General features: G+C 37.7%; 1 protein-coding gene across 1 annotated transcript in view; it reads right to left on the minus strand.

Moving 5' to 3' along the window:
• Positions 1-919: 919 nt before the first annotated feature.
• oxct1a (3-oxoacid CoA transferase 1a) overlaps positions 920-13492 on the minus strand; it is a 61200-nt gene continuing 48627 nt past the window's right edge. Inside the window, exons 14-17 of the mRNA XM_063489428.1 lie at positions 13290-13379; positions 11826-11906; positions 2166-2267; positions 920-2063 (exon numbers count right to left, since the gene is read on the minus strand). Of these exons, the coding sequence (XP_063345498.1) occupies positions 2028-2063; positions 2166-2267; positions 11826-11906; positions 13290-13379 (309 nt within the window). The 3' untranslated portion in view covers positions 920-2027. The remainder of the gene's footprint in view (positions 2064-2165; positions 2268-11825; positions 11907-13289; positions 13380-13492) is intronic.

The following is a 13492-nucleotide window of genomic DNA, read 5'->3' on the forward strand; positions in this document are numbered from 1 at the left end:
CTGGTTGTGTTTTCTACAATTATGTGTTTGGAGGAGTGTCACGAGAGGAACAGTTTATCAAACCATTGCCAACAAAAGCACAGAAAAAAGATCAATATTGCCATAAATACTGTGCATAATCACTAATCACTGCCATGTCTCCCAATATAAACAAAGGTCTCTCAAATAATAGGCTTTGCCTTGGTTGACCTTAAACCCAGTGTTCAAATGAACAATATACATATTTAAAAAGAAAAAAAGGGATCTGAATTGCCATCATATAAAATAAAATGTCTAATTCATGACAGCTGTTAATGTCAGAGTCAGCTTTCAACAATATTTCGGGTTGGTTGCCACAAACCTGGACCTTAAAAAAGGACTTCTGTCCCTTTAACTAAATATTGAAAACCCATTTTAATATCCCCTTTTGAAAAACTCAAAAGCAAGGTCATCCATTTGTATTTTTCAGAAACATGTTCCTACTAAAACCCGCTGCGTTCTTCAAATTCCCTCTTCAGTGAATTCAAGTACAAGTATGAGAACTAGGTTACAAAATGTAGGCTTATGGGGTATTGCTTTGGTCTGACTCATGAAGGAGTGTGCTGGATTAACATCAACAGCCGGTGGCAAGAGCCCCTGTCACTTTCTTCCATTTTTCTGCTTGATGATCCAACCCAGTTGATCTCCTTGAACCCAAAAGCCTACTGGCTGAATTCGCAGGTTATGTAACGGGCCTCTGGTTATGCCAGCACCTCTCTGCCCGAGTGGAAAAATCGAATCGAGAATGTAAACGTTAAGCCCACCATCCATATACACAAAGCTTTAACCTGTAGTGCGTCAAAAACTCTCGATGAGCTAAATCACTTGAACACATAAAACACATCTGCTGGTTTCAAGATTCTTATTCAAAAAAAAAAGAAAAACGTAATTTGCTTCACTCTGCACGCCAGCTTGTATTTTATTTTATACACAATTGCACTTGAACAGCAAATGTCTCAGTAAAAATTATTAAGGCTTCATGTTTTCTGGTTGAAATATCTGACAAGCCCACCAGCTTCAAAACACCTGAGGTTGAGAAAAATAGACAAGTCTACATTATGGCAGAGGTTGATAGTAAAATAATGGCTCATCATCTTCATTATTAAAAAAAAAGACAAAACATATTCAACACTGGAAGCCTCATCTACAAACTTTTTTTCCCGTTTCATGTTACAGCACAATTTAAAACAACTACATACATATTTGTTCTACGATAAATGAATACTCACTTGACCTATAGGACATTGGTTTTCATTCATTACATTTCAGTTAGACACAGGCATGCCTTTCAGTTTATCAATCATATTGAAGTTACAGTTGAATAATATGTAGTCGTTCGCCCAAATAATAAACGGTGTCGCACATTCCACTGTTGTTCCTTCACCAATGAAGCAGGCGGGAAAGGTCTGGAGCTGATATAAAAAGTTGCAATGCTTCATATTATATATTGTGATTCTTGAATTACCGCTTGTTTCCCCTTAACTGCACACTGATTGCTACTTTTAACATCTACTGTTATAGTGTCGAGAGCCAAAACACTGGAAATTGTCTCACGGTTCAAATATTTGACCTTTCTTATTTATTTCCCAGAAAATCTGATTCAAAAGAGTTTTTGCATCATTTCTTTTGAAAATAATAGTAAAGTTGGAAAAAACAAAATAATATCAATATTTTTAAAGCAATTTTCAAACTGATGATTTGGTAAAAGACTCGCATAAGTAAAAAAAAAAAATTAATAACTTAAATGTGTAATAGGCAACAGTGCAATTTTTCCCATTCTTTCTAAGAGCACGGAAATAACCGTGTACAGTGACTTTTGTTAATCACATTTAGTTAATAATACAGAGGTAAATATTTGACAGCTGCATGCTGATTGCCAAGAAAATTGAACCAGGTATGTTTTTAAAAGCTTATTTGACCCATTTCAGGCTGTTAAATAACCTGATGTTTATCACAGAGAAATGAAGTGACAAACCAAAAACACATCTCTGAAGCCAGTGGAAGCTCCTCTAAATTTGCTGCATAGGCTTCAGGTTGGGAGACACCTAGAAAAAATTAGACAGTGGACAAGTAGAAGTTTCATGTTTAACAAACCCAAGTCCGAAAATGCTTCATAGTGCTGGTAGTCTAACTGTTACATTACTCACCTCAAAATCTGTGCCAGTGCATCCCTTGATATCTTCGGGAGTAAGTCCCTCCCATACTTCTACCAGGGTCAGACCTTTTGTCTTATCGACATCAAACACAGCCTGACCAAAAAATGAGAGAAAGAGGATAGAAATGAGCGAGAGGAATAAGGGGGGTAAGGAAAAAAGATGGGACATTTAGAGGGAGAGAGATGAGAGAGGGTGATGAGACAAACACAAAACAGTGAGAATGAGCACTTCTGTGATAGACAGGTTTGAGCCTTATGGCGTCTGGTCACTGGGTCACAGTCAAGGATGTGAGGTCCTCATTTATCAAAAGGGACCCAGAAGAGACAACCTCCAGAAAAATACATCAGTGCCACAGACAGAGGGCCAGAGTACCACTTTAGTGTCATCCATTCAACAGATGACAAAATAGCTGCAATTATTGGTGACACATCTAGGAAAGGCCTCAGAGAGCGGTCGTCAGCTATCTGAAGCTGGACTACTACAAAGCAGTAAGCAGTTTTATTTTAATTGGTGCACCATTTTTAACAGATTACTGTGTTATTGATTAAAATATGAATTTTGCTATAATGTTCGAAATAGTGGTTGCTGTGATGATTTTACACTGTACTTATGCACACTTGTCTACATTTAGGAATTTGTGAATGTGCACTTTGAGGACTTGTGAATAGACACATAAAAATTGATAAACAGACTCCAGGCTTCAAAACAAGCCAACACAATTTGCGCACACAGTGCACTCATAAATGAGGCCCTTGGAGATGTCAATATCTGAGTGTAATGAAATACAGTAACAGCCAAAGGCATTAGCCCTGCAAAACAGAACCGAAAATAACCATGTTAAATCCCATCAAACTTACATGCCGAAGGGCAAAATACAGTAAATGTGAATATTTAAAGAAAATTTGACTAATGTTCTGTCTACCGAAAAGTAGCCAAAAGAAGACCCATTAATAGCTTTCCTTCTTTTATAAGCCAAAACCCTTTTCACACATGCACTGTAGCCAAGTTTCCAGACACTGCTCATAACAGGTGCATGCCACAAAGCTAATGAGAGTGGACATTAGCCAGTCTTTAACCTTCCAGCAAGCACAAGTCTGGATGATGTCGGATTACTGTGATGTGCATCTAGCACAGTCAATTGTTCAGAGCATTCAAAGCAAGTAAGCAGGCATCAGTTCAAGGTGTAATCTTATCTCAAACCTTGGATTCCCTTCTTGCATATATTCAAATACAATTAGTGACAAAGTACACTGCAATTGAAGATTTGTATCTAAGCATAGGAACTACAAAAGCTACATTTTCTTTAACCATTTTAAGTCAATATGTAATATTTCTCCATCTATCTTCATTTAGCTCCATTAACAGCTGGCTACTGAAAGTGTATACAGGAGTACAAATCTTAAGTGCCAAGTTTTAGTAAAAACTGTATTAGAGTAAGATAGTTCAGTTTCAACATTAAAAGTACAACTTGTAAGATCTTACCACTAGGTATCAATAGATTGCAGTCAAGTGAATTCTGTTTTCTTACCCCTGCTGTTCATCTGTCAGACAAATATGTGTCCATGTCTAAAACTTGTCTAAAACACATGTTAAACTTTGTCAAAGTAGTCTGATAGAAGTCTATGAGTCAATAAAAATCACTTCTGTCCTATAAGAGCGATACTCAGGTGAGTTGTTGAGGATATCCTGAACTTTTTTGTCGTTATTGAAAGTGGATCTAACATTGTTGGACTTGGACACTTTGCGCATAAACTCTCATTCTATATTTGAATGTATTCAAACTGTTTACCAGAGGTGAAGTGTGATTTTAAGGACCCTCAAGCCTACCATTAGCTGGCATAATAATAGCTTCTAACCAGGTAGTAATTTTACTTAGCAGGCTCATTGTCAGATATCTGGAGATGGAAAAGTCGAATGTCTAATCTGCTGACCAGACATTTATCAGGAATAAATCAGCATATTTATGTTTGTGTTAAAGACCTGACTTCACTTCAGGACGTGAGGTTTGAGTTTGGGAGGAAGAGGATGAGGTGGAAATGAGGTCGGAGAGAAAAGAATGGTGGAGGAGGCAAATTAAGAAGAGAAGAAAGACATAAATAGAGAGAAAGAGATCATAAAAATATACATGTACAAATACTAAATGGTATAGTTAAAAAGAGCTATTTATAAGGTGTACCACATATGTGGCTGTATGTAGCCCATCTACATGTTTTTAAGATGGTGAGGCAACATGGTGGCTTCCACAATCTATTTTTAATAGATTAATTCTAAGTTTATGAGAAGGCATCGGTTTGTTGGAAGATATAATTACACACTAATCAATGTATACTAATGAGTAACATTTTTTTAATTAAACAACCTAACAAAAACGTATTACTGTTCTTGCTATTCTATTCTTAAGCTTTTAAGCTAACTTCATATACTTGTGCATTCTTATGAGTGTACTACAAGTTATTTTATAAAATGTGTCAAATTTGTCTTTTCAAATTGAATGTGACATTATCGTCAGTTAGCAGACTGCAACTTCTCAACACATGTCTAATATGACAGCTTAAGTAGGGGTTCGTACTGTACAGTTTATATGATAGCTATTAAAAACTGATGCAGGGCAAAATGCCATTATCCCTATTTATGCAAACAACGCAAAAATACTTTATATAGACATGCACACTCTTCGAGGCTGGCCCTGTTACTTCCCTAAGCAGGGCCTGACAGACAAAGTCATATTCACATTCAGGCTAAGCCTGTCAGGGCTCTCAGCTCATTAGAACTATACACACAGTAACAGGGCAGGAGGAAGATATCTCACTCCAGTATTAGCAAGACAGATGGAATGTCACAAGGAACAGGGGTCTATGGATAACACAGACACTGACATGCATCTCTAATTGTGACACATGTCGCTAGTGATGAGGGGAAATTAAAAAATTGTCAAAATGTGCCAAAGGGTATAATATAAGATGCAGCACTAATGTACTCGTATGATAGGTGTTGTGCTATGTCAATGTGAAACTCCCTGTTTGCTTTACAATGCAAAAAAGCTTGCCACATAATGGCATGGGTAAGCACATTTTAAAATGAACTAGGAGCTGATTTCATTTATAATAGCCACACTATACTAATGAATAACCAACCGTACCTCCATTTGCAAAGCAGCCTTTTGTTATAAAAATGTTGAGTCACCTTTCTTCACAGTCTTCAAAGCCAGCACCATCATTAACCAGATTGATGCAAGTTAGTCATTAAGAAGCCGGTAGTCTTCCCCATGTGCTGTCTGGCGAGACGTGGGCTGAATGTCATGTAACAACACTAAGGCACACTCTCTCGGTCAGCTTAACGTTTTAGACAAATGTGAATACAAGAGAAAAGAAGGAGGAGAATTTAGCACCTGACCTTCCAACAAATAAACAACAGCTTATCCAGCATCCTGTCAATATACTGCAGCAATTACAAGGAGTAGCTTTTGAGATGTTTTCAGACAAAAGCTCACAGGAGGACCGTAAAAGAATTTCAATTTGGTTGCTGAAAAATAATTGCCATCACTGGTATTGCTGTCATTATGGGAAATGCCAAAGGTAATGATTTTATGCTCCCATTAAATGATTGAATAATTCAGGAGTCATTGTGTTTCATTGGTAAATGAATGGGCAATTATTGTTTTTTTACTTCCTCATTTTTAATGTAGGATTTAACTGATAAGATGAGAAAAATACTCAAAGCTAGTGTGGAGACCTTTGTCATGGCAGCATGTAAAGCAACAGTGGGAACAGAGGTGATAAGAATTACTCACATAAAATCATTGCAATAAACTCCTGTAAGTCAACTAACTGTTAAATGAAGCAAAGTAGTAAAGAGTGAAGAAGTGGCAACATGGGGTACAAAAATGATTCCAGCAGCAGAGACACAGCCTGAGGCAATCGATTTCCTACCACCCTTAGCTTTAAATCATAACATCACTATTTAGGACAACACTTGAATTGCTATCCCTCCTGGACATGTTGAGCCAAGGAGGATGCTGTGTTTGTGTGAATATATGTGCTAGGTCAGCATGTGTCTGTGTGCGGAGTGTATTTGGTTTTAAAGGTTTTAGTTTCTGCTCTTATTTTAAAAACAATTTGGAGCAGAATCATGCAAGAAAAGAAATCAATGGACAATTAAGTACAGATGAGCACTATCAGCTTTATTAAAGGTACTATGTATTACTTATGCCCATATCTTCTACCACCTCTTGTGATTATCATATTTTCTTACAGTCCACAAACAGGATTAAAAGTCCACCTTTTTACTGGTTGGATGCTGTATTTAATTTACCCAACCAATGGTTACAGCTTACATTCAGGTCTGTAAGTATTTGGACAGTGATATAATATATAATTTTGTAAATTCTGAGTAAACTGCAGAATTTATTTCACAGGGTTTAAAAAATATTTTATGAACTATTTAGGAATAGTCCCCCAGACAATGGGGTGACAATCAGTTTCATGGCCAGTTCTCTCCTTAGATAAACACTCTTGAGAGGTAGGTGCATCATTTTCTCTAATGCAAACTCTAATGCATTTTCTCTCAAGCAATGCTTCCATGAATATAAATAGAGAAGATTTATGACAAGTTGCACACTCACAAGCAGGAAGGCCAGATTAGACTTTACCAGTAAATATCGAAGAGAGTCTGCACAGTTCTGAAAAAAAACAAATAAATCTTTGAAGAGATTAAATTTAGATTATCTCACACCATTCTGGTAGGAAGAGAAAAGTATTCAGAGGGTTAGGAACAGCTCATGATCTGAAGCTGTCAAACATTATCTGTCAATTATAGTGGAGGCAATGTTATGGCATGAGCATGTATGGCTGCCAGTGGAAGCGTTAGTTGGTGAGGTGAATGCTGACAGAAGTAGCAGGATGAATTCTGAAGTGTACAGGGCTATATTCTCTGCTCACATTCAGTCAAATGCTCCATAACCCATAGCCCCGGTGCTTCACAGGGCAAATGAATGTTGACCAAAAGCATACCGCAAAAGTAAGCCAAGGGTTTTTATAGACAAAGAAATGGGATATTCCTCAATGGACTAGACAGTCATATGACCCCAACCCAAAAGAGGATAGAGAGACCCACAAACAAGCAGCAACAGAAAGAGGCGGCAGTAAAGGTCTAGAATTTGTTAAAGTTGACAAGTTCTAGACTTCAGGAAGTCGTCAGCTGTGAAAGATTTTTATCCAAGTACTGTATTAAAAACAATCCTTATATTTATAATTATATTAATTTGTTGAAATATCTTTGAGTCTCTAAACATGAGGAACTACATATACAATTGGTGTTTGCTGTTTTTAATCATTGTTATTATTATGGAGAACAATGGCAGCAGAGCAGACTATTGACCTACTTTTACAACTATTGCTGGTGAAATTATACCACAAGGACTCTATTAACTTGTGAAAAAGCAAGTTCGATTATGCTGAAAATTACACCAGGAAGAAGAAACTTGTCTGGAAGACTACCAGGCATGTAACATAACTGGTCTGGTTGATCTTCTCTGCTCTGTGTGTGGTGGAGTAAAACAGGTGCATAAATAGATGCACATAAACTCACACACTTAGACTAAAACAGAGAGCAGAGGAGAAAACTAGTGCTGATGCAAATAAAAAAGTTCTATTGCTGGAAGTAAAATAAATAAAATCCCTGTTGTGTATCTTCTCTCCCCTCACCAATATTCCCGAAGATAAGAGATAGAACTGTTGCATCTATGTAGTTCTCTCTACGGCACACAGTATGTGTTAGGGCAGGTGGACGGTGATACATCAACCATGTGCAATGCTAAAAGTTTTTATCCCGGATACATGGGAAAAGCAAAAGAACCAACAACAGCACAAATATAAATTAGGTCTACATTCCTGGATGTTTCAAATATTTTTTAAAACTGCTCCCAACACAACTAACAACTAGGCTCTGCCTAATGCAGTACCATGCTGAAGCCTTCACAAGCATCTTCTAACTTGTAGCTAAGAAAGGACACCAACATCAGTTGACAGGCACAGAATACTAGATAATTCCCAGAGTATGCAAATGTTATATTGCTCAAACTTGACCACACAACATGGACAAAATTAATGCATTTGATTCAAGAGGTTTCCTTTATCTGAAAGTCACACCAAGATCACATGTGCACGAAAATGGATGCCCTTTAATATACTAACTCATGCAATCCGCCTCTAATGTAGGATGTTCCACTTCCCTATACGCACCTCGAAGAGACAAGAACCATGGAGGTCTATAGACGAGTTTAGTGAGAAGAAACACAGGTATAGACTTCCTTCAAGATGTACAAATACCACACCCTGCAATGCGGGACACATTTTAAGGTGTAGTCTGTCACATTTTAAGGTCACTTAAGACTGATGTTCATTTGGTAGATGCAGCACCTCCATCCTCACATCATCACTAATCTCACCCTCTCACATTCTGTTAGCATGTAGGCATAAGGAAAGTTGAGTTACTTTGGTATTATTTGGTCCATAAAACATAAAAAAGGAAAATTATATATAAACTTTGCTTTCATGGTTTCAGCATGGCCAAAATGTTCCATGAAATCTAGAGATGAGGCTTGTAGAAATCTATAACATGAAGTTACACACCTCATCTACACTAGTCTGATCTTATCGATGTGAACTCAAACAAGCCAGACTGATTTTTTTTTCTTCTGTCTCAAAAAAGACAATGACGCATATAAATGTGCTGATATATGTGTGTCAAATAGGAAGAAAATTGTGTGTCAAATAGGAAGGAAGTTGAGCACTGGCTGCAATTTTGCTAAGAGGAATGGATGAATGCCACCATATATTGTTTTCTTTCATTCTATTTCTGAGAATATAATACAAGAGTACTTATGTACAGAGTGAAAGAGAGAGCAGCATAAGTTAAAATGAGGAGGATGAAAAGAAGGAGGTGGTACCAGGGCTAGCGGGGCAATACAAAGAGCTTTAACCTTTATAAATGTTGACAGAAATCTGCTTGCTGAGAAATGTTGTGCAATCACAACAGCAGCCAGTCGAGCAGAAAAGAACTGGGGGTGGAAGCATGGACACACTGTCTGACTTTGCCCCTGACAGGTCATGTTTTCAATGAACAACCTCTAAAGGCAGTAACCGCCAGAGGGTAACACGGAACTGACCGGAGTACATGAGGACACAAACTGCATCAACACCAAGCTCTTCTACTTACTGGAATCCTTCACTGTGCTTTTCTTCCTCAACTGCCACAGACCTTTTTCCTAGTCAGCATTTATGCCACTTCCTTTCTCCTTTTTACATTCCTTTGAACTGTCATCCGTTCCTAAATTCTGTGATATCTCCATCAGATAAGCAAACGTTTTCAAATCCTTTCATCACGCACACACCAGAGAACATAAACTATAATTAACATAATAATGTAAGAACCAACACACTCAAAAGCAAGCTCAGAGACTTATACCCCAACTCTAATGGAAGTTTGAAATCTACCCAAGAAAATATTCCAGAAAATGACAATGGCACAATGAAGTTAACCTTTGATCTTTTGAATGTGAAATTCCATCACAACATCATCTTATCCTATTAGACACTGTGTGTAATTTGGCATAATTAGCATATTAATTGAGAAATTAACTTAACCTTTGACCTCGCAATTTAAAATCAGTTCACATCTGAGTCCATGTGAACAATTGTGCCAAAATTAAAGAAATTCCCTCCAAATTTTTCTGAAACATCATGCTCAGGAGAGTAACGCTGACTGACAAATCGATGGGCATGCTAAAAATTAATGCTTCTGTCTCAGCCTGTCACAATAAAAGGCTGCAGATGCAGCTCAATGGCTTCCACCATCAGTTGTAGAGACCAATAGTTTCTTTGGTGCATGAGTCTGTCAGTGGAACCTGAAGAGCCTACGGACAAGAACCAGTGACAGATGTCCTTGTTCTGACTGTGTGCCACCCTTTAAGCATAAGACAGGGTGCAAAATATTCAGCTGCATCAAGCATTGACAGACGAGGATGAAGATATTCAAAAATTAAATTTAAAGGAAACCCAAGCCCAAGAATGAAAATCATAAAACCATAACAAATTAAATGTTTAAAAAAAAAATCAATAATCAGTGAAAATCAATAGACTGAATTAGGGTTAAATGAACAAATTCAATTTCCATCTACTAGTGTCACTCTCTTATCATAACAATGTATCTGCTGCTCCTGTTTGCTCATTTTTGAATTGTGTTCTTGTGCTTAACAAATTCATTAAACTACCACCGAACGTAAGGTTTATGCCACAGCTGCCCTAAATTAACAGGAAGGTAATTACCCAAATCATTTTTTACAATTCTGTAAAAGTTAATGATATCTTTAATGCTAAAAGATTAGTATTATTGTTATCCATGAACTTTCTAATTTACTGTTTTACAAAAAGCTTACAAAAAACAGTAAAGCACATAATTATTTTTTGATTGATATGCCAAATTACAACAATTTACTGAAAAGGAAAAAAAAGTTTTAGCGGTTAAATGTTATGCTTGATTCATTTTTGACTTCTCACTGGAGTCTAGTGTGCCAGCTCAAATTTGGGTATAAAATGTGGATTCGGTTTCTTATAGGCCTAATATATAACAGTATAATTTTAATTTTTTAAAATAGGTTTTGGGTAACATTTGTGTTTTCTTGTTTTTATGTTAAGCACATTTTCCAAGATCATGCAACGCATATAGCTTGTGCTTTGCGGCACAGCTTTAGTCCTTTGGTATTAGTTAGTTAGTGTGTGTGTGTGTTAGTGTGATGTAATGACTGACGAATGCACAGTGTAGGTACTTGTGTTTTATTGGTTAAGGACTTCTGTGTGCCCCTCGTTGTTACTAATACTAATTAGCTGTGGTAAAAAAGAAATTGAAATCACTGACTGCAAAATGATAATCACTTATCAATGATGAATAGTTAAATTTCATCAACACTCAGCTTCTCCTGGGAGGAGATCTTCTAGTTTACGTGTGCTTTGTGGACTTTTGTGCATTATTATTTTTTTCATTATTGCCAATGACACAAAATGTGATTCCAACCTGTGTCTGCAAAACTATTTAAACATAGTACCTTTCTGTTCAGTCAGACATTGTATTTGACATAAGTAGAGGTGGACCTTCTTTTTACTCTGAGTAACAAGCATGGCGTTTACAGTTGTACCTCATGACATCATCTAACAAATAGATTCTGAAAAAAAAAATCTGTGTTCAGCTGCAGTCGAGCAGGGGATTTAGATGGATTTTTGTGGGTTGACAAGTGTATTGTGGCATTAAAAAAATGAATTTTACATTATTCTATTAACATTAAAATAAATTCAAATCACAGGTATCTAATTCATATAATGCAGTATATTCCAAAACCCCAATTTTTAAAAGATATACTAAAAAACTAGTTCTACAAAACACTCTCATGTCCCCCATGTAAATCCTTTCTAGGCCAGGAGTCCTGTTCAGTCATAGCTTACTCACTCGAACCGTCTAGCAAACCTTAGTAAGCAGTCGAAGTTTATGACGAACAGCTCATTCATCCATTCATCTATCCATCCACTATTCATATTTGCATCCATGGAGGCACATCTGCATCTATTATGTACATATAGAAACAAAAAGATAAAAGTGCACCTTTTCTGTGATGATCCGATCCACACATTGTTTCCCTGTCAAAGGCAGGCTGCACTTGTCCAGTATCTTGTGTTTTCCTCCCTAAAAAGAACAGGACAACATCATTGCCTTCATTTAGTATCTGGATGTTTTTGGAATGGATCTTTTATGTTATACATATATGTGTATATTCAGTGTTTCAGCTGGGTATGTATATTGATCCTAAAGGACATCCAGCACAAATACAGTGTGTGCCTCAGTTTCTCCATCAGACATCTTCAAGGAAAAGGAGGGAGAGAGAAAGAAAGAAAGAAGGAGAGAGGGAGAGAGAGAGAGAAAGAGAGAGAGAACACATCCAAAAGCCTCCAACGATGTCTAAGAGGCATACATCACACACCCTCTCTCACTCTCCCACTCCCCTTCCCCATCATGAATGAAAGCAGCCTGCAGGGCAGTAAATTTATGCTCACCTGCTGCACCATCTGGACTTTAGCTGGGCGCCAGACAGAGTCCCATTAGCAAAAAACAGCATGCTTTTCATGCTTTTGTAAATGCAGAATGTTACATTGCCCTTGCATCACATTGGTTTGGACCTTCTAAAAGTAAACCAATTCAGCTGGATTGCCTACTGCAAGTGTCAGAACCCCTGTGGGATTAGTCATCTCTTGCTGCAGCCCCGGTCTAACTATCAGCTCGTCTCAAAACACTAAACCCAATTCTAGACTTGTATTTAAATTAACTGAAGATGAGCAAACAGGAGGTGGATTGTGTGCCTCACTAGAATGAGCCAGCCCTCTCTAGTAAAAGGATATTAAGCAATCCATTAGCAGAATTATCCTTAATCAGCCCTAGCACTCACATTCATTACTGTAGGAAGCAGATACAAGTAACGCTGGTGAAGATATAAACACGGGAAAAGGACGCTGTTAATTTAATTTCACTCGCAGAAAGGAAATAAGTCTCTTGAGTGACTCGTAAAGGCAACGTTAGCCAGAAAAAGCACAATAAGACTTCATGCTAACACACCCTGATGGCCGCAATGGTCGCTTCTATCACCGCCGCAACCTCGTCTCACAATCACTTTAAGCCACTGCAGTATTCTCCTGAATGATAGGTGTCGCCACTCAGACAATATCGCCACATAAGCGCTGATATAGGAGGAAAATAAGTCAAAACCAGAAGTCAAGGCTTGGTTGGGGGGTGGGTTGGGGGGGTGGGTGTTCACGTTTTTAAACTGTTAAACTGTTCTCCCTCTGTATATCTGTATATCGCTGAGCTTAAAATGGCGGTACAAAGCGTCACGATCGTACACTCGTGTCTTCAATCCAGCTCTTACTGCCACAACGCAACACGCCAAGTTACAGAAATCTAGAGGCGCACAGGCGGCTGACAAACCACAAAGATTGTGTCACATGACACGTGATTTGACTTAAAAATCACTGCGTGACACAGCGAGCATATTGGCCCCATTACATGTTTACACACCTTAGCTGAATGCTCCATGGTGACCACCACCTTAGTTCCAGCGCTTGCCACCAAATCCATGGCTCCTCCCATTCCTTTCACCATCTTACCCTAAGAATAGAAGAAAAACAAACAGACTTTAGTTATTCCATCTAATCTTGGACAAAGTGATATTTTCACTTGACTGATTTTTCACAACATTAGCTAGAGAGTATAGTACAAAA

The sequence above is a fragment of the Pelmatolapia mariae genome, linkage group LG12, assembly GCF_036321145.2.
Source record: "Pelmatolapia mariae isolate MD_Pm_ZW linkage group LG12, Pm_UMD_F_2, whole genome shotgun sequence".
NCBI classification, from domain to species: domain Eukaryota; kingdom Metazoa; phylum Chordata; class Actinopteri; order Cichliformes; family Cichlidae; genus Pelmatolapia; species Pelmatolapia mariae.